Raw genomic sequence first — 21,456 nt, forward strand, 5'->3', positions numbered from 1 at the left:
CTTAAGATAAGGTGTGCTTGTCCGATGAGTAAGCGGTGAGCTGCGTTGACGGATTTCCTAACTAGGCAGTTTTTGTTCAATAGCGTCGAATCGAAATCAGAAAATTGGCCTTGAATCCAAATTGTTCAATTGGATCAGAATTCCAATTTTGCACCCTTCTCATAGTATCCACGTCCCAAAGTCATCGACAGTAATCCTGTTTTGTGGAAAGGTCTGCGCTATGCATGGCCATGGTCGACAGCATATATGTTCAACATACAGTAGATACAGGTATAATATCCCGACGAAAGCACTTCCAAATGATGCACGCATTTTAAAGCAAAGGAAAAAAAAATCCAAAAAAAAAAAAAAAAAAAAAAAAACTGTAGAATAAAAATACAATGTCATCAATAACGGAAAATAACATGTTAACAATTGTATATTGATAGGACAAACAAATTATATCAGTAAAATGATCTGCCTCTGGCAACCAAGAGCCTTTGCTGCAACGATCCCGCAATTGTTCAAGTCAAAAACTTAGGGCTTTTCTCAAACATATCAAAGTAGCTTTTCTCATGACCTAGGCAAACTTTTGCATTTGTCCGCTGTACAAGTCTTCTCACGTAGTCCCGACTTCTGAACCACTGAGAGTAATATCTCATGAGGAAGCCTTGCGGTCGTCCATCCTCATAATTTTCTTTAGCATGGAAAAGACCACCAGTCAGGATCACAGTACCGGAGACCGGAAACGTGAGCTCTAGGACCAGGGACCCTTCAGTATGTCCGGGGCATCTGTGGAGAGTCAACCCTTGCCAGAGCTCCACTTTTTCCTCTGAGACAGTCTTCCAATTCAAAAGATCTGCTCTCAGATAATCCGGAAGGAAGAGGCCACCGTCAATGCCTGTGGCGGATGACCAAAAAGCAATTTTGAGTTGAGACTCGTGACACCTGATCTTGCCACCTAGAAATTGTTAATCATACCATCCGTGAGATTAGCAAGATGAACCTACCAGTACCGAAAAAATGCTCTAAGCCTCCAACGTGGTCCAGATGAAGATGGCTCAAAACAACTGCCTTGACATCACTGATCTCACCTGCACCGGTAGCTTTGATCGCCGCGGGCAGAGAATGAATGTCTCATTCCCACACGCGTGGAGCACATTCGAGGAACTCCTTTTCCCACAACTTGATGACATCTTCCCGAGAGCCCGTGTCGAAAAGTATGAGGCCCTTGTCTGGGTGGTATCGGCACTCTCGGCCGCGTGGGCCCGCGGGCCCGACCTACTGAATACCCAACGCAGGCAGCACTCGGTATAAAGCTATTTCAGCCAATGGCTTCGTTATCGGACGGTTAAAAACCAACCCAGAACGATCGCGTGCCAGCACAATGTCCGACCTAACGCACACCGAGCCCCTAACCCCGCTCGACGCCTCCATGCCGCGGACCTACATTCGCGTGCTGCTGGTATTCGAGCACGCATCTCTAGGAGTAGAACCGATTCAACGTCTCCAATCCGGCCTCAATACTGTCTCGACACAAATCCCGTGGGTAGCCGGGAAGATCTTCCCCAAAGCACCAGCACCAGCTGGAACGGAGAAGCAGACGCCACCATACCCACTCGAGATCCGATGGGATGCAACCGCAGCTACCACAACACCGATACTTGTCGACAAGGGGACGGTAAAAATGTCATATAATACACAATCCGCTCAGGGGATGCCAACAAAAACCATACCGGACTCCGTATGGCCGGCTCCTGGCATGATCGAAAACGACCTTCACAAAGCGGGAGCCCCCGTCTTTGCTGCGAACTTCTTCCGCTTTGCGGATCGGGGCGCTGGGTTGTGTGTGTGTATGCATCACAATGTCGTTGATGGGGCGGCGTTTACTGAGATTATACGCCTCTGGGCTAAGAGAGTCGCGGACCCAGGCAGTGGAGGGATTGCAAATGGAAGTCCTCCCACCAAGATACAGACGAGATGTGAACTGTTCTCCGAGCGGCTTCCACTTCAAGCGGCCTGGTTGCTGTCAACAGACGATCTCTTCGCGCGTCCCCCGGAGTATTCGCGCCTAACCCCGGCTTTACCGGAGATGTTCCACCCATCCACGTCACAGCTCTTTACGACAAACCTTCACTGGATCAACTCGCTAAAGGAGCTCCTTCGGAAACATATCTCGTCACCGCCGTCCACGAATACAATCCTCTGCGCCCTCCTCTGGAGTACAATCACTCGGGTCCGAATGGCTTCTAATCCTAATACCCAGGGGGTTCAGGCGCAAACAACCCGCCTCATAACAGCCGTTAACACCCGGCAGCGCCTTGGTATGAACCCCCTTCACCATCCTCAACCCCTATCTACATGGGCAACGCCATTTTCTATGCCATGGCCGAATACCCCTCCGCATCAATCGCAGCATCAGACATGAACCAAATACACGATCTCGCAGGGGTCTGCGAGGCAATAGCAAACTCCCAGTCGGCCTCGTTTATAAACGCCAAATTCGCAGCAGAGGTGTCCGAGCTAATCACGCGAACGCACGGGAAGGTTTCCCCTTCACTATTCCCAGGCTGGGACCTTTCAACTCGCGGGACATGACGATTACATCATGGGCGGATTTTGATCTCTACGGGGTTGATTTTGGCGAATGTGTCGGTGGGAAGCCGTCGTTTGTGCGGTTGCCGTGTATCGAGGCTGGTGGGGTTGTTATTGTGCTTCCGAGGCGGAGGGAGAGTGGAGATGGAGAGCGGCTGGAGGTTGTGGTTATGTTGCGCAGCGATCATATGGAAAGGTTGCTTCGTGATGAGATGTGGCAGACGCTGACGTTGACGGCCTGAAGGGTAGAAGGGGTGAGGATACAAGCCGGCGGGGCTGTCATGAGAACGTTGTATTAAAATTACATTACATAGATAACAGTTGTATGCGCGCCTATCGTGAACAATTTCCAAAATCCACATCCAGCTTATCCCATGGAAAGGGCGGCCCACTGAGCCAGCCATTCAGGATATCCGACGTATACGTGGGATCAAGACCATCAAAACCGCCTAAATTGGCTGCCGACGACCCGTCAAATAGTGCATCCTGAAAGAAACCCGGCTCGAAGAGCGAGGGGTTTTGCGAGATATCTAGGATGGGGAGGGGGCCCTGTTGCTGTTGCTGAGTGTACACCCCTCCAGTTGTAGGGAGCCACTGCTGGGACTGTACGAGCTTCCTGGCAACCTGTGTAAACGTGGAGCATATCTGGTAGAGGTTTTCGGAGCCACGGGAGAATGAGCGGAAGCTTTTTAGGGTGGAGAGGACATCTTCGAGAAGGACTGTGCTGTTAGGGTCTTTCGCTGCGATGGCGTACAGGAATGTGACGATAAATGGGACCAAGGAGGAGGACAGCAGGATCCTGCACGCAAAATATTAGTCAGTACAACAATCTTGTGTCTAGCCTTGAGTATGGATAATGGGGGGCAGCCCAAACATACCAATTGCAATAATCGCTATCCGAGAGGAGCTGCGCTTCCTGGTACCGCGGAAAGACGTCAAGGTGGGCACAAAGACTGTTCCGCGCTGCGGTGAAAGACTTTGGGCTAATTTGCGCTTCACCACCTATTGTGGAGGATGCGTGAAATAGTAGGGTCTGTGTTGAATAAAAAAGTATCTCCCAGTTTCCTCTTGAGAGAGAGAATACTTCTGCTCCATTGACTCCGTCTGGATTGATCTGCTGCAGCTCGGCATGCCACGAGTCCATTGCGACCGCAAGGTCACTGATGAGCTGCTTTCGCGCCGGAGTATCCCTGACCATAGTTCCCGAGAAGTAAAGATTAGTGAAGACACGGCCCTGGAGGTCCGCTAAGCGGATTCCCATGATGAACGACTCATCCCACGCACGAAGGGCTGGATCGGTAGAAACAGCAGGATACTGTACGTCAATATCGAGGTATTGGGCAAATGAGGAGCGGCCTAAAACCAGCGACATATTTTTATCGAACGTGTACAATGTCCAGAACAGCCGTCGAATATTTTCCGCTTCCTGGGGCGGCATATCTCGATACGTTGATTGGCGATGATATCCAAGTGATTGACAGTGAGTCACAGCAGCGGAAACAAGCTTCCAGTACAAATAGGGCTTTCCCTCGCCCTGGGACTTGATCATCTAAGCTCGGGTTAGCTTGTTCGCAGAGTCGAGACAAAGGTTGTGACACACTCACACCCATACCTATTGCAAGAATGTTCTCAAAGCTCGGGATAGTAAGGACCTCGTATGTTTCTACGGCAGCCGCAAAGTTGTGCTCGCAGTGATCTAAATACGTAGATAAATCAAACTTCTCACATAGGGGGTCCTTGAATTCAATAAGCTCTTTCAGGACGAAGTACAGTGTTCCGTGCATGCTGGCGATTTCGCCGGGGGATGCCAGCTCAGAGGTCGAGTACACCCTTTGACACAGGCTCTCAACAATTGACACATCGCCGATAGCATAAGAGCAGAGAATTATAGGACGACGGGCTAGGATAGTCAGGATTTGCCCGGAAAAGTCTTATGGGGAGTAAGGGGGGATGTGACATACCACGTATCCGTCGCAGAATACATGTTACCAAGGTAGCAGGAAGAGGTTGCGGAGCTGGCACGGAGTGTGCAGTGGACTTGCGAAAGAAAAAGTTGGATTTCGATAGACCGTCCGAGGAGCGAATATTAGTCTGCAGCCTCTCAAGCAACACGCCAGTTATAGCAGAGTCATCGTCTTGACAGGCAGAGCGCGCACGCTCGGTGGCCTGGATAGATTGGGCTGTGAAAGAAGATCGCCCTCGTGAACAGCAGGTGGTTCTACTGTTCGCGAATCTAGGGCAGGAGCAACCGTTGCAGAGGCTGGTGGCGACTGCTCAACAGTGGCGAGCCTGGATTCAACTTCTTCAAGGCGCCTCTCGAGGCGCTCCACGAGACTTTGCCTAGAGGCTCATCAGCATATCCCCCGAAGAGACCCACGAAGACGGTGACCTAGGACGTACTGATTAGCAACCCGATCCGCTTGCCTCTGTCGACTGGGCTTGTCATTCGGCTGCCGGCACGTAATTTTCGCTACTCGGCAGTTTGCACATGGTACGGTGCGGTCGCAGCGGACCTTGTTGGCTGTTAGTCCATGCCCTTTACTGTTTCGCTAGACTTGCCTTGCGTATTTTACACCACTCGCACTGGAGGATAGTTAGAGTCAGCGGCGGAATGTAGGAAGTGGACGACGATGGTAGGGCCCTACCGCGCGTGGAAGCGACGACAGCCTGTGCCGCCTCGCTTCAATGGTTTCTCCTGAGTCGACCGGAGACATGTTGTTCGCTACGACGGGTTGAACAGTGGTGAAGTCCCGGCCGTCCGAGACTTCGAGCGATGGAGACTCACTCGCGTTCTCGGGCCCGCGGCCCCGAGCATCCAGATTGCCAAGACAAGTCTCTAGTCGTCATTTCTTGGTTGATGATTGGTTCTTCTGACTATAAGGACAATTACAATCACACCCTCATTCGCCCGCCGCTAGCCTCTCTCAGAACAGTTTTCCACTCTATATCCGATGGCATGTCGGCATGCAGTGACACCTTGATGTCCAGCGCCATTCGCAACTGCTCTTTTGTTGTAGTGTACAACATGCGAAACTATGAACCGGTTATTCAGAGCGCTCGCTCGCAAGCCATGTGCGATTGCGAAGGACGACGTACCTTAGTAGATGTTTCATCCGGCCCATTGTATCCACCCTCTGAATAGGTTAGTTACTGAGCTTTTCGCTGACAAAGCGCTGATTTCCTGCCCGGGCCCGGCTAGAATTATGGGGAGTTATAAATATGGGGATGTAGTCCGTTCTAAGTAAGGGCCTGGGAATTGATCGAATGTCATGTCATCATCAATCGACTCTATCCATATGGCTTCTCTGATTTACTACTCTCTTCCGGGATTCGGCGAGAAGTGCCGCGTGGAATATGGATTCAGCGACTCTTGCATCATTGGGGACCGTATCGTGACGACTGGTCAAAGTAAGTTATCTGAGAAGATATACAGTTTGAATATTCTCTGACCACATTATAGCCGGAATGAACCCTTTGACTTTGAAGACATCATCAAACTTTGATGAAGAGGTGTCCCAGGCATTCTCTAATATGAACGATCTCATCATGCACGCACTCAAAAAGGCAAATATATGGTCTGACTCGGAGCAGCATACCGGCTGGGATCATGTGGTCAAAATACGGGCATTCATCGTTGGTCTCTCCAACATACGCGAAGAGGCTAGAAACCAAATGGTGGAAAACATCCGAAAGTGGTGCCCAAGACATCAGCCGCTGTTCACCATGGTCGGAATTGAAAGCCTGCCATTTCCCGAGCATCATGTTGAGATCGAGGTTGATGCATTCATCAGATAGTATCCGTTCTACACTTTAGACCTAAACGTTGGTGTCACCATGTACGCAAGGATCTACCCTCCACTATGTCAATAGCTAGGGTTGAGACACTTCTGTTTGTCTTTTACGGCTTATGAGTCACGAACTCGGTGCACACTGGCAGTGAACAACACAGTCTTCTCTCATAGGATATTGGACTGATGTCATTTATATATGTGTTCTCCGTGACTGACAGCTCTTTCGAAGATGGCGATTCTCCAAGACATTGTGCAGTTTTCCCTACCACGGCAAGGTATCCCCATTAAATCTGATGAATTTCCCAGATGTTGTGGTCTTCGTGGCACACTCAATCTTTTGGGCAGCGAGAAGCCAATTAGCATGTAGTCCCAATTTTCGAAAATGTTTCTTTGGATTACCTGGCCAATGATTCCTTCCACGCTTTCATTGATAGTCATTGGAGCCTCTGGCAGTCCACCGTACCGCGCGCCGCGGCTGCCCATGTCAGACTGGACAAACCTGTAACATCGAAACTGTTAGACATGATTGCACAAGTATACAAATGGTAATATTGTCTCAGGACAAGCAGTCCAAGGCGATACAAAAAGGGTACCTCTACTCACCCGGGGTCAATTGAGAAAGCAATCAAGCCTTCATTCTCTTCATGTATCTTTTTGACCATGTAATTACTTGCCGCTTTTGAAACTCCATATGCAGTGGTCAGTGACAATGACTGCTCGAGACTAGCAATGCTTGCCAACTCAGAGGACAGATAGACAAATTTAGGATGTTTGCTGGCTTTCAACAATGGGGCAGTTGCTCTGAACAGCCTCAGTGGACCCAACGTATTCACCTCAAGGTGGGAAGTCATATCAGCATCTTCTATTTCTGACACCGGCCCCCAATGGTTGCAAATCCCCGCATTTGCGATGACTATATCAATGTGATCCATGTGGTGCTGCTTTATAACTTTTGAGATTGCTTCAGTGACAGTTGATGGTGCATCTAGACTAAGCTCCGCGACAATCAACCGTGAGTTTTGGGCTTTAGGCAGCGAAGACAACTCAGATGCATTTTGTGCTGAGACATCTCGTACTGTTGCGATGACGGTAGTATTGGGAATGGCAAGGTAAGCCGTAGCGAAGCCCCTCCCAATTCCTGTTTAGCCGGTTAATCAGCGAAACTCAAAGGTCAAAGCAAGGCACTTGCCTCGGTTGGCTCCCGTAATAAGAACTACTCTATAGTTCATGATCAAGTTCAAGTACCAAGTCGTGTTGGTTGAAAGGGGTTGGAATTGGATTAGGGAAGCCTGAAGAGTGCATATTCAGTTATGCGTTTGATATAAGAACAAGACCTAAATCCACGGACAACTATCATTCCGTCCTCCGAAAGTGTCTATGCTATGTTCCACATATATTGCCGATGACTCAGCGGCGCCAGAAGCCTAAACGCCTAGATCCTACGAAAATGAGACGAATGGCAGTTTATCCTTGGGTGGACACTGTCAAATCAAGTGCATTGGTGGAGTCCAAATATGAATACTAATTTATATGGGAACGGTAACATTGAGAGGTCTGATTCTTCTACTGGACGCTGCCAAGATATACCCCGATTTCTAAGCGGGCTCCAACCCAAGGATGAGACATGGTTACAGAACTTAATTATAACGTTTCATAACGTAACTCGCTGTGTAGACAAGCTTATTGCGCACCTTGAAACACCATACATGAGACAATATTTTGCAAACTCATCACAGGCTCGAAATTTGCTTGGCCTACTAAAAGGATAGGGACTCATGTCTAGGCAAATACACAGTTGAAAGTTTCTATCAGACATTGCCGGCTATGGGTCTAGTATCTAAACCCCAAATCGAAATTCCCGGACCTTTTTTTGATAGTAGTATGATGCCAATAACCCAGTGGTCCCGAGTATTAAAGGCATAGGGGCCCTGGCCCGCGTTTTAGCGACTCTAGGGATTGCAGAGCCTAGAAGAAGAATGCTGTTTCCCAAGGCAAGTTCTGTTCCAAAGTCCTTGTTCTCTTTGATCAAATAACCTGGCGATTCGTCAGCTCAGCGGACTGAATAGCGCTCCCTAGGATAGTATGCCGCCCATTTAGCACTCACCAGAGTACGCATATGAGATTCCAAGTCCAAGACCCGCAATCAAGGACGGTGCTGAGCGTGTCCGCAGGTACCCAAAGACACCCCCTACAGGCACTGGTTTTCGGTCATGAATATTCAGCAACTCGCCACATCCATTCCACGTACCGACTGGGGGACTTACAGAGGACGGCAAGAGTAAACGAAGGATGCTCGGCCATGATGACAGAAGCTCGAAGAACGTAGAGACAGGTTGGATTTCAACTACCTTCAATTTTGCTGTCTACGTCTTAGGCGGTAGAAGGCTAAAGCTAACCTTTAAGTAGTAATACTCGGGAGCGCCGGGGCGCGGATTAAATTGATAGTCCGTTTATCCGGCTTTATTCACTATGTCACCAAGTGACACTCTCCCCGCTGACTCAGCGGGGAGCATGTTCGCAATGTGGGGCGGCATGTTTGGCCGACATTACGATGGTTCCATCACATCGCTCCTTCAGGGCTAATAGAGAGTCAAAATAAGTCCATAGCAATGAGAAATGACGTATGTTGAAAAAGGCGAGTTCTGAAATCGACTTCTCTTGTTCTACTTTGCATTGACTACGCGAATGGACCATTTCAATTTCAACAACTAGTTCAGCGTTTAGTGTTGTCTGCTGTCTATTGCCAACCAACATATTCCATACTGCCGATGGAGCAAATCAAGCAGTCCTTCGCCAAAGCGAAGCAGCAGAATCACACTGCTTTGGGAGCATATGTTACCGCAGGATATCCCACGGTGTAAGAGACGCCAGGCATTCTTCTGAGTCTAGAGAACAGGTGCACACTCATTGCCCTGCCTTCATGATGTGTGGTCGAATGATATCTGACATTTCAGGGACCAATAGGCATGATAGAGCTCTGTATGCTACTCACAGATCCAATTGCGGATGGTCCAATCATCCAGGAGGCTAATACGATCGCTCTTGCCCATGGTGTCACAGTGTCGGGGGTGTTAGACATGGTCAGGGAGGCGAGGTGTCGGGCCTTCAGGTTCCTATCCTTCTGATGAGGTACTATAATTCAGTACTTTGCTATGGCGAAGTGAAGCTGTTGGAAGACTGCAAGCAGGCAGGCATCAATGGATTCATACTCGTCGACCTCCCTGTTGAGGAAGCAATTCCCTTTAGAAAACTCTGTGCGAGCAATGGGTTTGTAAAAAGGGAAGAAAAAAAATATATACATTCGTCTGAAACAAAGCTGACTATTGGCCCAGCCTTCCCTTTATCCCTCTCATTGCTCCTTCTACGTCCATTTCTCGGATAAAATCCCTCTGCAGCCTAGCGGATTCCTTTATCCACGCTGTTTCGAGAATGGGTGTGACTGGGTGCTTCTAAATCACTGAGATCGAACTTTCCTGAATTTTTCGATCGCATACATGCGTATAGCCGCGATATACCAGTTGCACTTGGCTTTGGCATCAATACATGAGAGCACTTCTTATCAGTGCAAGACTTGACTGAAGGGCGTATAATTGGCAGTCAGATCACAAGTACTATAGGTGGTGTGCCTTCCGGGAAATACGCTAAACACGTGGAACGATATCTATCTGGGATCACCGGGCGCAAGCTTGAGAAGGCTTCCAGCGGCGTAATTTTGCGTGAGGTTAACGTGCTAGAGCCACGCATACCTGCTGCGAGACTCAGGGCCGCCAGAGAGGATGCGCGCCCCGATACCGCACAGTTGGCTGATGGCCATGTTTCTGTTCCGTCCACCCGCTTCGTTGGCTTTGGCGGCCAATACGTGTCGGAGTCTCTGATGGATTGTTTAGTCGAATTGGACCAGGGCTTCGAGCCGACGCGACAAGACCCTACATTCTGGGAAGGATTTCGGTCCCATTACGATTATATGGGGAGACCTAGCTACCTCTACTTTGCTAAACATTGACCGATCCAAATGCTTGAATCAGGCATGGGACGAGTGCTGGGAAAGTAGCGTGCAGCGACCGCGAACTGACAAGGGGATATCACCTCTTGAACCAGATGAACGAAACGCTCTGTCGTCAGACCGGAGGATCGTCCTTCTGCTCAGTAAATCCTCGATTCTGAATGGATGGTGAAATGGGCTCTGCCTGAGTATGAAAAGATTCGCAACGCTCAATGATAGCAGAGCGTGTATTTGGTAGAATGTATGATTAGGTTTCAAGGAGTATTTCAGTATGTGCCTCCAGTGTCAGTGAATAAGTGACACTGTTTTGCTCACGCGACCAAGGGTGGTCTAGGATAGACAACCAAGGCCACTGCGACTCTAAGCTCCAGTAATGCCTGACATATTTATAATCCTGTGATTGACAGGATTTATGGCTATTATACAGTTTATTAGATAACTTCCTTCCATAAACCTTATCACTAAAAGGATAGCCTAGTCTATTGAAAAATAGGTTTACCTGACTTATGATTTGTGCACTGGCTATCAATTCCAAATGTGGTATAGGTCATGAAGATAAATCACGCAGATGATTCCTGCTGTATTCAGCAGAGCTGCAGAGGATCTGGATACTGAACATAACTACACCCCCTTTGACTCTTTAGCTTTCCATTGCCTTTCTTTTGATAAGTAGAATTTGAAGAACTTCTAGAAGCTTGGCTAGAGAAGCTTCATTTAGCGTTGTGCGAACAGAACAGCTGTTGCTAACACTAGTGCACTAACATAATTCAGCAGAATATCTGTCAAGTTATGCAAAATCAGGCGGAATAGGTGTAGGCACGTGGATGGGACTCGATTTTTCGTGCGAGTCGCTTTATTATCCGCCTGCTGATTGGTCGGATGAGTTTTAGAGCCGCCGCGCCACAGTGGGTCTTGAGCGAAGCTTGAACCTGTTTCAAGAAGAGGCCGATCTCGGGTCTTTTCCTGTCTTTCAAGGAAGAATGTCCGAGTTTATTATTCTAACTCCTCTCTACAGTGCCTGGCTCTGGATGATGTGGTTCGGATCTCTATCCTGAACCAAGGATGTCCGTCTGGGCATTTATGCTTCTTTCTCTTGGCTGGTCGAAATTGGCATGTTGAGAAGCATTCAAGCACTTCGGCTGATCTCCGGATCATCTTAGCCTTACCAGACTGCGCAGGATGGATCCCAACGCGCCTTGGCAAGATGGTGATACCAGATACATACCCCTAGTAACAGTAATACGTCAGCTTCATTTTTTCTTCTTCTTCTGGTCTGTGAGTCTTGTGAGGGGTAATTGCTCTCCGCGGTGCTGCATCTCTGAACTACGAGCCCCTTTGCAGGACGATTCTTATGTACTCCAGACTGTTTACCCCATAGACAGTGGAAGGCCATTGGGGAAGCCCGTGACGCACTGCTTGAGTATGCCACTTCATGCGTAGAACTGATGCGCATATTTTTGTATGAGCTGTTTGCTGGTCTTGATGCATCGCTGGCAGTGCTCTCGAGACCATTCAATCCATTGGTCCTTCTGGATCCCAATGCATCGCTGTAAAATATCTCTCGTCTAGGGGGTTGGTGGTCATCCTACCGGGGTTATCAAGCCTTCCGGCAGTTCTGTTTCACCGAGCTGACCTGGTGTATTGTGGGCCTGCTCTCTTCCTATTTTTCACTATTCCTTTGTGGCCTCATGACTCGCTCTGGTTTAAAGACCGTCTCATTCCTCTCGACGTGTCCCAGGCGGGGTTTCCAGTTGTTCGATATCTTTTTCTTCCCGGCAATCTTCCTGTCGGTGTTTTTCTCACCCACCACCACTGATATCGATCTACAGCTGTCTTGATTATTCCTCTTGGAAATACCAGACACAATCACGATGATCGATCACGGCATCGTACCTACATGCAGGTCGGATGTGGGAACTTCTAATAACACCTCTGAGGAATTTGTCAATCAAGAGTGCAAGATATCTATCAATCATGAGTCCGCCATTATCCCGAATAACGAACCCGATGACTTCTTTCGCCTGTCATTCCGCGAACGGCTGCGCCATTTTACCTGGGCCTGGTATACCTTGACCATGAGTGCAGGCGGACTGGCCCTCCTCCTCCACAACCAGCCGTATCAATTCCGTGGTTTGAGGGAAATCGGCCTGTTGGTCTATTTCCTCAACATCGCCTTCTTCATCGTCATCTGTTCTCTCATGGTCACCAGATTCATTATCTATAACAACATGATGGACTCTCTCCGCCATGACCGAGAGGGCTTCTTCTTTCCGACTTTTTGGCTCTCCATCGCGACTATGATCAGTGGTCTATCCGAGTACTGGGGTGCGACCAATCCCACGCCATCCCTCGCCTATGCCCTCAATGTCCTCTTCTGGATCTATTGTATTTGCACGTTCGCCTGTGCGGTTATTCAATACTCCTTTGTCTTCTCATACCACACATTCGGCTTGCAAACTATGATGCCCTCATGGATCTTGCCAGCATTCCCTATCATGCTTAGTGGGACTATCGCCTCCGCCGTCGCTGGCCAACAACCTGCTCACTCTGCCACTCCTATGATTGTTGCCGGTCTTACTTTCCAGGGACTTGGTTTCTCCATCAGTTTCATGATGTACGCTCACTACATTGGGCGCTTGATGCAGACCGGAATCCCCTCAAGCGAGCACAGACCCGGCATGTTTATCTGCGTTGGTCCGCCAGCCTTTACTCTTCTCGCCGTGATCGGTATGGCGAACGGTCTACCGGATGGCTTCAAAATGGTCGACGGTGGTGGCATGGATGACCGTCACATCATGCGAGTGCTCGCTATCTGCGTGGGCATGTTCCTCTGGGCGTTGAGTGTCTGGTTTTTCTGCATTGCTTTTGGTTCTGTCATCCGTGACCCGCCCAAGGCTTTCCATCTCAACTGGTGGGCCATGGTGTTCCCCAACACAGGGCTGACCCTCGCTACTATCACCCTCGCCAAGTCGCTGAGGAGCGCAGCGTTTGAATGGGTTGCCACGGGCATGTCTATTTGCATTATCTGCATGTTCCTCTTTGTCTTTACAAGTACGGTCCGGGCTGTTCTGAAGAAGCGCATTATGTGGCCTGGTCGGGACGAGGATGTTTCCGAATGATGATATTTTGGCTGTTTATTTCCTACTGTTGTGGTTTGGCGTTGGTTGGGGAAAGAATATATGAGTATACGTTGAGCGCGCGTGTTTTATGATAGCCTGCCTTCTGATTTTTATATTATTTATTTATATTATTGTTATTCTGACTCTGTTCTCCTGGGAATCTTTGTAGTTTTAATGAGTATGCAGAATTTTCTGCAGCTACTAGGTATTCCATTACGCAAGCGGAACAAGAGTACCATAAACCAAGATAGTCATCCTCGATAATTGACAGATTAGTAATTATATGTTCATTTACTCAATTCATCTTCAAGCCTCAACGGTCCTGCGCTGAGAACTCTACGACAAAAAGCCTGACCAAAAATATCCAGCCCTGAGCGGAGATCTCTGGTAACCACGTAGCCCTGTGGCGGGTCGCCACGGCTGTGCCCTGATCCATTGAACCATAACAGTTGAAGCTCACCGAAGGCCCCGCATTCGCCTCATTATCATTGCGATTGCAATTAGCAGTGCAAATTTGTCCTTAAAACACATTCATTGGGGACTCCAGATTCTCCAGTTTCTCTAATCACCGACTAGTGTATAGCGCAATGCATGAGAAAGAGTCATGCAATCAGAAAAAACCACGCCGCCTGGCTGTTTTTTTGGACCGAGCAAAAATTCGTAAGCTGCCTTACAATACGGCATGCCGAGAATCCGATTCCGATGTCTGCTTTCGGCATAGAAGCTTGTTTCCAACTGGAATCGGGATCCGACCGAGCCGGTCCACACTGGGTCCGAGTACCGTACAAAAGCTTTCTATGAGGGGTGTATACTATTCCGAGTCACGAGGGATAAGCATGGCTTGTTCCATTGCTTGATTTTGTTCAGCTCTTTCTGGTAAACACGTGACGATAGTAAGCCCTCCGAGTCCGATGCTTCCGTTTCTGTTGGGAGTTAGCTTTTTGGCCAACACCAGACATGTGTCAAATATCCACTTTTTATGATGTGCTTGGAGCTAGAGACTTTTGTAAGTACATAACTACATAGGTTTTGTGCGACTCTGTCTACAAACTGGGCTGCTCCACGTGAAATATTTAGGTCTAGTACTAACGGCACTATCTCAATCTAGAAAATCCATGGAATAGTTCATAACCAGATTGGGTTTGACACAACCCTGACCGTTATATATCATGCACTTTCTAGTATTGGCTCTTGCATGAGTTATTAGGTCCCCGGGACGCCGCCGCGACACCCCTTTTTTGCTTTCTCTCTGTACAAACCGCGATGGTAGAAGCTGGTGGAAGAGGAATAAACTATAAACCCTGTCTAAAACAGGAGCGTATGATGTGGTATGATCCGACATAGTTCGCATATAAAGAGGATATCTCTTGCTGAAGAACAAAAGATTCCGGATATCGGATGAGCGGCATATCAGCGCTATGTCAACTGCCGATCCAAAGCTTCGTGGATCGTCTATACAGAACACCTTTATCCCCTGAAAGTCGCCGATCCTCTACGTTCGTGTGACCCGAATCGCTATGCTCTGGGATATTTAGACGGAACTGAATGGAATTATAGAATAAGGGGGCGGAATTAGGAGCAAACTCTATGTGGAAAGAACCAAAGACTTTCAAGCATTGCAATTGTATCTAACTTCTATTAAGTTTAATGCATCCAGTTTCAAAACGTAAATAAACTAGCAGTAATATATCCTTGATCGAAACTATTTAAGCTTCATAAGCTTTACCTTAAGTTGTCATCCATCACGAAGTATGTTTTTAAGCAACACTCACTATCCCTTATGAAGATGCGAACCATCGCGAGTTCAATCCTGACTCGGTGCTTATCTCTTATCAATTGGCCGGATGGTGTAGTTGGTTATCACGTATCGTTAACAGTTTTTCAACTGAATCCGATAAGGTCCTGGGATCGAACCCCAGTCTGGTCATTTATTTTTTTATTTTAATTTTAATTTTTTCCCCTCAGGATGGCGTCTTGGTAGTACACCAAAACACATCACCTGGTCTACTACTTCCTATAATGGCCCGTTTCCCCCTTTTACCTTTGGTTAATCCTCTCTTTCTCTATCTATGATCCAATTGTTGGGAATGGGTACATTAATTAGCAATATCACTTAAGCTTGCATAAGCTAGGGTGGCTTTTGAAACTCCATAGCTTATCCTCTCCTTATGCCCCCAAGAGGTTCACATTAATATTCGCGTCGCCCAGGACGTTGAATACTGCAATAGCAACGACGAAAAGGATGTCAGCTATATAGCAGCATCCATCTCAGGCGAAGTTGAGAGTTCACTGAGCTATCTATGGCTTAAGTACGGCTGAGCCGACAGGAAACACTCTTTCCACACCCTAGTCATTTCGACTGGAGATATAAAAACAAAGCGATATTTGCATCACAAGTCTCATTAGTCATGATCCTTCGAATGAATGAATGATAGATCTCTTTTGTTAGTCAATATAAATGACGGATTATTACCGGATGGTCTTTGGGACGATCTTTTGGGATATATGTATATATATGTATTCACACAATGAAAGACTGATGCAAAACGCAAGCAAATCAAAGTCCTTGCGATTTTATCATGGGCAAATGTCTTATCAGCTGTGCATATTATTCTACGCAGTGCACACCCAGCATCTGCCCGTACCTATTGCACTGGCTTATTCCTGTTTTGCCTTCTTTCAGCTCGGATATCCATATAAAGATGAATGCAACATTTAAGATTGCGTTCTTCCAATCAGCTTGAATCCCTGCCTGTGTGTCCCCAGTTGTATACTCTACAGTGATATAAGTAAGTATTGACATGGTTCAGATCTCACGTCATGTCATCTAACAAGCTCTTCAATCAACGTTATTGATGCATTATCACAGTAACCCTCGTCAAACTCCCGACTAAATCCCGAGTGCTCGGGCAGAGAGACCCTTGCATAGGACAATCAAAAGCAAGACACTCCATTGACTCATCAAAGAGAATATTCAAGATCTTCGCTTATCCGAACCACGTGTAAAAGAGGAAACATTGAATATCAGCGCAGATTAAACGATGCTGTTATCCACTCCCGAGAACTTCCTACTTTGGCAGTAAAAAGAAGTGCTCGCTACCATAGGCTTTAAATAAGCTCACGATCCTCAAATCACAGAGAATGCTGGTGCTAAATAATTGAAGCCCCACTCCCAATAACTTCCTATTCTGGGTGACAGTAAGTGGGGAAAACCTTAAGATCCCGAGCTAAACCCGAACAATCCATCGAGTACAACATCATCATTCGCCTTCATCAGGATGTAGTGAGTCAATATAGTTTGTGTTACAAATTGAGTCCCTTATCCCCGAGGTCACAGCTATATAAAGGCTGTCTCAGCATTCTCTTCTACATTGTCAACACGGCAATACCTGAAAAACTTCAGTTAGAATACATTTATTTCCTCTTCCATTCAATTCATCTGATCAATTCTATCGGATTCCTCTCAAAATGTGTCAGCGCGAAGTTGGACTCAATGGCTGGACCAGCATGCCCGCCAATGCCGGCACCATCTTTGGGGATAGGTCTTTCATCAATGAGCCAAAGGCCATGTCGATTGAAGAGATAAAGTTTCCATTTAACGATCCTGTCGTCGCAAAGACGTTGGATTATGCCAAGGCTGTTCTGCATCCTGAAACCTTCAATCACTCCATGCGAGTCTACCACTACGGTAAGCATGGCTTATATAGCTAATATTCGATTTCTATCGGTTCGGACGCTCATACTTGCTAGGAATGGCTATCACCAAGCAGCAATTCCCAGAGCAAGCTGCTGCTCTCAGCCCCGTCACTTGGGCACTGACCTGCTTGTTGCACGATCTTGGCACTGCCGAGGAGAACCTCACCGCCACTCGCATGTCCTTCGATATATACGGTGGCATCAAGGCTCTCTCTGTTCTGAAAGACTTCGGCGCTACCGTTGATCAAGCCGAAGCAGCTGCCGAGGCTATCATCCGCCATGAGGATATGGGAGTTGACGGGACGATTACATACATCGGCCAGCTGATTCAACTAGCCACAACCTACGATAATACCGGTTTCCATCCCCATGTCAAAGACTTTGGGAAGTTGGTTCATGATGAAACTCGTGCTCAGATCAACACGGCCTACCCGCGACTTAAGTGGTGCACGTTCTTTTCTGGGGTCATTCGCAAGGAGGAAATGATTAAGCCTTGGTGCCATTCGACGCATCTTGTTGACTTTGACAAGGAAATCGAAGCCAACGCGCTGATGAAGCAGTGGGAATAAACGATTTGTCTTGGTCGTGAGCTCTCGGCCTTGTCAAGAGATATGTTGATTTTCCTGCTATATAAACCAGCTGCTTTGTATGGCTCTTGTAACGGTAGAAAATTGACAGTTTGATCTTAAATGCTTTTTTACTTCAAATATCCATCAGTATCACTTCATGAAGCTGTAGATTGTATCCAGTTCGCTAGATGATAAATATCTCCATTACTCGAAGCATGCCACCACCCATTATATAAAATTAATAGTCACATATAATGCAATTAACGAGTCAACAGCTTTTCCAACTTCTTCGTAAAAGCCACACATCTCTGATCGACATGAATGGTGTAATAATGCGCAAGACCAACAACCACACTCCCCAGCATAATCCCCGACATCCACCACGTCAGATGGAACGAAAATGGATCATTCGCGGCGGCCTCTGGACCACCCGGATATGGTGATCCATTAAGCAGCATCCAGAAAAAGTTCCTCACTGGATCTCGCCATAGCTCGTAGATTCCCTCGTGGAGTAGATAGACGGAGAAAGAGATGTGGCCTAGGTATTGCGCAAACCGGGTGTCGAATGGCCGTTGTAGCAAAGGCGATTCGTTGATTGCGTGCACGAGCATGGCTGCACCGACGGCTTTCCAGGACCAGTGGATTAACTCCCAGTTGTCTTTCCATGCGGAGGGTTGAAATGCGGCTAGGAATTGGTAGCCGGGGGTGAGTTCGCCGTCGTTTCCAAGGCATATTAGATGGAAGCCTGCGAGGAAGCAGAATACTGTGATGATCTTTGACATGGGCAGTTTCCTCTGCGGCAGATGAACAAGACGAAGTAGTTTGTTGCAGCTCCTGGGGACAGGTATTTGCAGTGACACTTTTTCCTCCTCTTCATCCTCCTTGGCGACTGTTCTTTCAGCTAGCCAAAGTCCCCAGATAAAACCGAACACATCCCAGGTACCGTACCAAAAGAAATACACGGCCAGGACGGGCAACACCCACAGCCGCAGCTTTGGACGCCAACTTGCCGACCCTGCGATGAGCAGAAAGACAACATAGGAGCCACGGAATTCGATGGGCATCGTCCAGAGTTGAGGGTTGAGCCCTCCTCTGTACTGAAAGGTGACGATGTTCATGTTATCCATCATATAGGTGAAGAGCCATTTGACATGGGCCCATGGATGAGACCATGGCTCGATTCCCATAAGCAAATTCTCATCAAACGTCCAGTGGAAGAAGCCAAAGAAGAAAAGGACCTGAGTGATGGCGGAGATGACCAGGACGGGGAGGTAGATGCGGAAACCTCTCCGCCAGATCGCCGACGAGAGTCGCGTCCAAAACTGAGAACGGTTGCTGCGGGAATTGAGGATGTTGATGGAGATGGCATAGCCTGAGATGACCATGAACAGTGTCACCATCGCATGGGCCGAGAAGAGGACCCTGATGGGAGGAAGTTGGACCAGACGGCCATTCATCCCCGACCTCTCATTCCAGAAGGAGAGGAACGGATGCCAGACATCGGTCATGAAAAAGTGGTCAAAGGCCACGATTGCCGCTGCGACGCCTCGAAGGCCATCCAGCCACTTCTTCCGCTCCATTTGTTGTCGATTTCCTGGCTCTTTTCAAATTTTAAAGGGGGATGAGGTTTCTCTGCTGACAGTTTTGGTGGTTGATTTTATTCCGACTAGTCTGGTTGGTGGGGCTATATAGGGTCTAGTTCGTGTTGGTACATGGGGGCTAAAAATGGACGGTGCTATTATTGGCTGTGGCGGCAAATCCCGTATTACCTAGTGGAGTGCTGATCATGTGTTCTTGACCAAACCAGTCAAAGCAGCACTTTATATCGCCACGGCCTGCCTGCATAAACGAAAAAGAAAGCAAATCACCGTTCCCTTACTCCCACCGCTAACTCCTTCCTTAGGCCCAGTGAGGGGTGATTGGATGGACCCACAATACTTGATCGGTCAATTCTCCCCACAACACATCAGCTGGGGATCAGCTTCCCACGAGATCCACTCAACGACTACAGATTAGCAGAAAGATAACCTTAATATATTCCTGACAGTTGAACCCTAACCGAAAAGTTCCAAATCATGGGCTTGATGGGCTGCCAAACGCTGCTTATTGCCTTAATTACGTCCAAGACCAATGGGATGAGACTAGCATTCGAGTACATTGTACAGCATACACAGTAATTGATAATTTAAGAGATCCATGTTTGTTTTTGAACATACAGAACATATACGAAGGCAAGAAAAGGCACATATATAATCAAGAAAACATAAGTCCATATTGCTTAAACGACGGTCTATTTACAGCAGAACACAACAAACAACAGAAAGAAAAAAAAAAAAAAATTGTCTATAAACCAAACTCCCAAAGTCATCATCGTCATTCCACATAGGCCATGCTAGAATAATTAATGCCAAAGATTAAGGCATGAAGCATAGTAGATCTAGCTCACTACAGGAGTAAACCATGTCTAGTCGCCCGGTTAGCTAGCCTACCGTGAGCTCGTTGCGCAAGAAGACCGTGGCCTACAAGACCACCTCCCAGGCCACCTCTAAGGCCCCCGAGACTTCCGAGACCACCGTGGCCGGCGTCATTTGTGGTGATGGTGGTCGTTGTTGTAGTAGTACCGGGAGTGGGAGCATATCCATAAGCCGGGGCCGGAGCATAATTAGGACTGGAAATAGGAGCAGGAGAGGGTTTTCTGGTTCTTGTCAGTATCATCATATCACAAAAGTTGTCTTCAAAACTTACGGCTTCATAGCATGAGTTGCCATATTCATACCAACAGCTCCGAGAACTGCTCCTCCGGCTGTGGCCAACTTCCCTCCACCCATCTGATGGCTGATATATCCTCCCGCTGCACCTCCGGCGATTGTTGACCCGAGGCCCTTCTCGCTCTCTGGGCTGGAGGAGTTCATGGCGTGCCCTTCTCTATCTTCTAGAGGGGCTTCGTTGTAGTAGGAAGCATTTTCGCCAATCGGCTGTTGATATTGCTGTTGATAGTGCTGCTGGGGTGGGTAAGATGGCTGATTGTATTTAGAACCGCTTGGGTAGTGGCTTTGTTGGTATTGTTCGTTGTAGAGGGGAGGGTAGTTGGGCTGTTGACCGTATGGTGGCTGGTCATTGGGGCGTTGTTGCTGCTGTAACTCAAGTTAGTATGGCAAATATTCTATCATCTTGGTCCTATCAGAGGCCTACTCACCATGGTAGGGTAGCAGACTTGCCCCCCTTGGTTATAAGATTCAGACATGACGACGTTGATTCAAGAGAAGTTTGACTGTAGAAGTGGAAGTGGAAAATGTCAAGGTTGCTTGGAGATAGAGAATTAATATAGATTGAATGTGAATGTGAACGAGTATAGATTAAATCCATTCACATCGCTGGCAAGCAAGCCTAATAAATACCATCTAAATCTCACCACAGCCTCGAGCCACCGATTTGCTGCCCGTAGATGGTTAACATGTTTCTATAGTATTCACCAATCATATACTCCACTGTGCAATGCAAGTGGGGTTTTCTGCAATCGGACCCGAGGGCCCGATTCAACACAGTAAATTGGGTGGCTCAGAATCGAAGATCTGCATTATCGTGCGGCCCAAAAGCGGCGAAGCTTTTCCAGATCAGCGCCTTGGCAATTTTATATCCTAATCGGGTAAGGGATCAGACTGGAAGGCGCAGATAGGAGATAAATGGCCCCATCTGCGGCCATC

At 47.8% G+C, this 21,456-nt stretch overlaps 10 protein-coding genes and 1 non-coding gene across 11 annotated transcripts; 6 read left to right on the forward strand and 5 right to left on the reverse strand.

Annotated features, from left to right (window-relative positions):
* Window positions 1-1,366: 1,366 nt before the first annotated feature.
* On the forward strand, window positions 1,367-2,816 carry ASPWEDRAFT_171345 (uncharacterized protein; the record flags this gene model as incomplete). Its single annotated transcript, XM_040830769.1, has 2 exons — window positions 1,367-2,303; window positions 2,527-2,816. The coding sequence occupies 2 exons, from the start codon at window positions 1,367-1,369 to the stop codon at window positions 2,814-2,816; spliced, it is 1,227 nt and encodes a 408-aa protein (XP_040691565.1).
* Window positions 2,817-2,907: 91 nt separating this feature from the next.
* ASPWEDRAFT_171346 (bZIP transcription factor) lies at window positions 2,908-5,288 on the reverse strand (the record flags this gene model as incomplete). Its single annotated transcript, XM_040830770.1, has 7 exons — window positions 2,908-3,373; window positions 3,453-4,123; window positions 4,179-4,474; window positions 4,536-4,740; window positions 4,797-4,914; window positions 4,975-5,087; window positions 5,220-5,288. 7 exons carry the CDS (start codon window positions 5,286-5,288, stop codon window positions 2,908-2,910), a joined length of 1,938 nt encoding a protein of 645 aa, XP_040691566.1.
* Window positions 5,289-5,870: 582 nt separating this feature from the next.
* On the forward strand, window positions 5,871-6,374 carry ASPWEDRAFT_182694 (uncharacterized protein; the record flags this gene model as incomplete). Its single annotated transcript, XM_040831936.1, has 2 exons — window positions 5,871-5,982; window positions 6,035-6,374. 2 exons carry the CDS (start codon window positions 5,871-5,873, stop codon window positions 6,367-6,369), a joined length of 447 nt encoding a protein of 148 aa, XP_040691567.1. The 3' UTR covers window positions 6,370-6,374.
* Window positions 6,375-6,427: 53 nt separating this feature from the next.
* Window positions 6,428-7,594, reverse strand: ASPWEDRAFT_59207 (SDR family oxidoreductase; the record flags this gene model as incomplete). Its single annotated transcript, XM_040838437.1, has 4 exons — window positions 6,428-6,699; window positions 6,765-6,864; window positions 6,969-7,503; window positions 7,555-7,594. The coding sequence occupies 4 exons, from the start codon at window positions 7,592-7,594 to the stop codon at window positions 6,628-6,630; spliced, it is 747 nt and encodes a 248-aa protein (XP_040691568.1). The 3' UTR covers window positions 6,428-6,627.
* Window positions 7,595-7,917: 323 nt separating this feature from the next.
* Window positions 7,918-8,784, reverse strand: ASPWEDRAFT_39610 (TMEM14 family protein). Its single transcript, XM_040835137.1, has 3 exons — window positions 8,630-8,784; window positions 8,470-8,562; window positions 7,918-8,399 (listed from the first exon to the last, which is right to left on the reverse strand). Exons 1-3 carry the CDS (start codon window positions 8,664-8,666, stop codon window positions 8,203-8,205), a joined length of 327 nt encoding a protein of 108 aa, XP_040691569.1. The 5' UTR covers window positions 8,667-8,784; the 3' UTR covers window positions 7,918-8,202.
* A 349-nt stretch (window positions 8,785-9,133) lies between these two features.
* On the forward strand, window positions 9,134-9,818 carry ASPWEDRAFT_50901 (tryptophan synthase subunit alpha; the record flags this gene model as incomplete). The annotated part of the gene is made up of 4 exons (XM_040837513.1): window positions 9,134-9,220; window positions 9,320-9,445; window positions 9,475-9,632; window positions 9,698-9,818. 4 exons carry the CDS (start codon window positions 9,134-9,136, stop codon window positions 9,816-9,818), a joined length of 492 nt encoding a protein of 163 aa, XP_040691570.1.
* A 2,172-nt stretch (window positions 9,819-11,990) lies between these two features.
* Window positions 11,991-13,729, forward strand: ASPWEDRAFT_39611 (tellurite-resistance/dicarboxylate transporter family protein). Its single transcript, XM_040835138.1, has one exon. It carries the CDS (start codon window positions 12,240-12,242, stop codon window positions 13,485-13,487), a length of 1,248 nt encoding a protein of 415 aa, XP_040691571.1. The 5' UTR covers window positions 11,991-12,239; the 3' UTR covers window positions 13,488-13,729.
* Window positions 13,730-15,325: 1,596 nt separating this feature from the next.
* Window positions 15,326-15,414, forward strand: ASPWEDRAFT_t92. Its single transcript has one exon. It is a non-coding gene; the product is annotated as a tRNA-Val (tRNA).
* A 1,541-nt stretch (window positions 15,415-16,955) lies between these two features.
* Window positions 16,956-17,752, forward strand: ASPWEDRAFT_107537 (putative cyanamide hydratase; the record flags this gene model as incomplete). The annotated part of the gene is made up of 2 exons (XM_040827896.1): window positions 16,956-17,175; window positions 17,238-17,752. The coding sequence occupies 2 exons, from the start codon at window positions 16,956-16,958 to the stop codon at window positions 17,750-17,752; spliced, it is 735 nt and encodes a 244-aa protein (XP_040691572.1).
* Window positions 17,753-17,882: 130 nt separating this feature from the next.
* Window positions 17,883-19,392, reverse strand: ASPWEDRAFT_471532 (acyltransferase family protein). The gene has a single exon (XM_040836909.1). The coding sequence runs from the start codon at window positions 19,330-19,332 to the stop codon at window positions 18,013-18,015; it is 1,320 nt and encodes a 439-aa protein (XP_040691573.1). The 5' UTR covers window positions 19,333-19,392; the 3' UTR covers window positions 17,883-18,012.
* A 474-nt stretch (window positions 19,393-19,866) lies between these two features.
* On the reverse strand, window positions 19,867-21,353 carry ASPWEDRAFT_471549 (uncharacterized protein). Its single transcript, XM_040836910.1, has 3 exons — window positions 20,949-21,353; window positions 20,498-20,886; window positions 19,867-20,447 (listed from the first exon to the last, which is right to left on the reverse strand). The coding sequence occupies exons 1-3, from the start codon at window positions 20,994-20,996 to the stop codon at window positions 20,198-20,200; spliced, it is 687 nt and encodes a 228-aa protein (XP_040691574.1). The 5' UTR covers window positions 20,997-21,353; the 3' UTR covers window positions 19,867-20,197.
* Between the last annotated feature and the right edge of the window lie 103 nt (window positions 21,354-21,456).

The sequence above is a fragment of the Aspergillus wentii genome (genome assembly GCF_001890725.1).
Source record: "Aspergillus wentii DTO 134E9 unplaced genomic scaffold ASPWEscaffold_3, whole genome shotgun sequence".
NCBI classification, from domain to species: domain Eukaryota; kingdom Fungi; phylum Ascomycota; class Eurotiomycetes; order Eurotiales; family Aspergillaceae; genus Aspergillus; species Aspergillus wentii.

What these genes read in the sequence shown, in the direction of transcription:
- ASPWEDRAFT_39610 (XM_040835137.1), bottom strand. Translation starts at nt 8,666, where the DNA reads ATGGCCGAGCATCCTTCGTTTACTCTTGCCGTCCTCT. An exon ending in GTTTACTCTTGCCGTCCTCT is followed by an intron (nt 8,563 to 8,629) that starts GTAAGTCCCCCA and finishes ACCGAAAACCAG; the next exon opens with TGCCTGTAGGGGGTGTCTTT. An exon ending in AATCTCATATGCGTACTCTG is followed by an intron (nt 8,400 to 8,469) that starts GTGAGTGCTAAA and finishes ACGAATCGCCAG; the next exon opens with GTTATTTGATCAAAGAGAAC.
- ASPWEDRAFT_39611 (XM_040835138.1), top strand. Translation starts at nt 12,240, where the DNA reads ATGATCGATCACGGCATCGTACCTACATGCAGGTCGGATGTGGGAACT.
- ASPWEDRAFT_471532 (XM_040836909.1), bottom strand. Translation starts at nt 19,332, where the DNA reads ATGGAGCGGAAGAAGTGGCTGGATGGCCTTCGAGGCGTCGCAGCGGCA.
- ASPWEDRAFT_471549 (XM_040836910.1), bottom strand. Translation starts at nt 20,996, where the DNA reads ATGTCTGAATCTTATAACCAAGGGGGGCAAGTCTGCTACCCTACCATG. An exon ending in AAGTCTGCTACCCTACCATG is followed by an intron (nt 20,887 to 20,948) that starts GTGAGTAGGCCT and finishes CTTGAGTTACAG; the next exon opens with CAGCAACAACGCCCCAATGA. An exon ending in GCAACTCATGCTATGAAGCC is followed by an intron (nt 20,448 to 20,497) that starts GTAAGTTTTGAA and finishes GACAAGAACCAG; the next exon opens with AAAACCCTCTCCTGCTCCTA.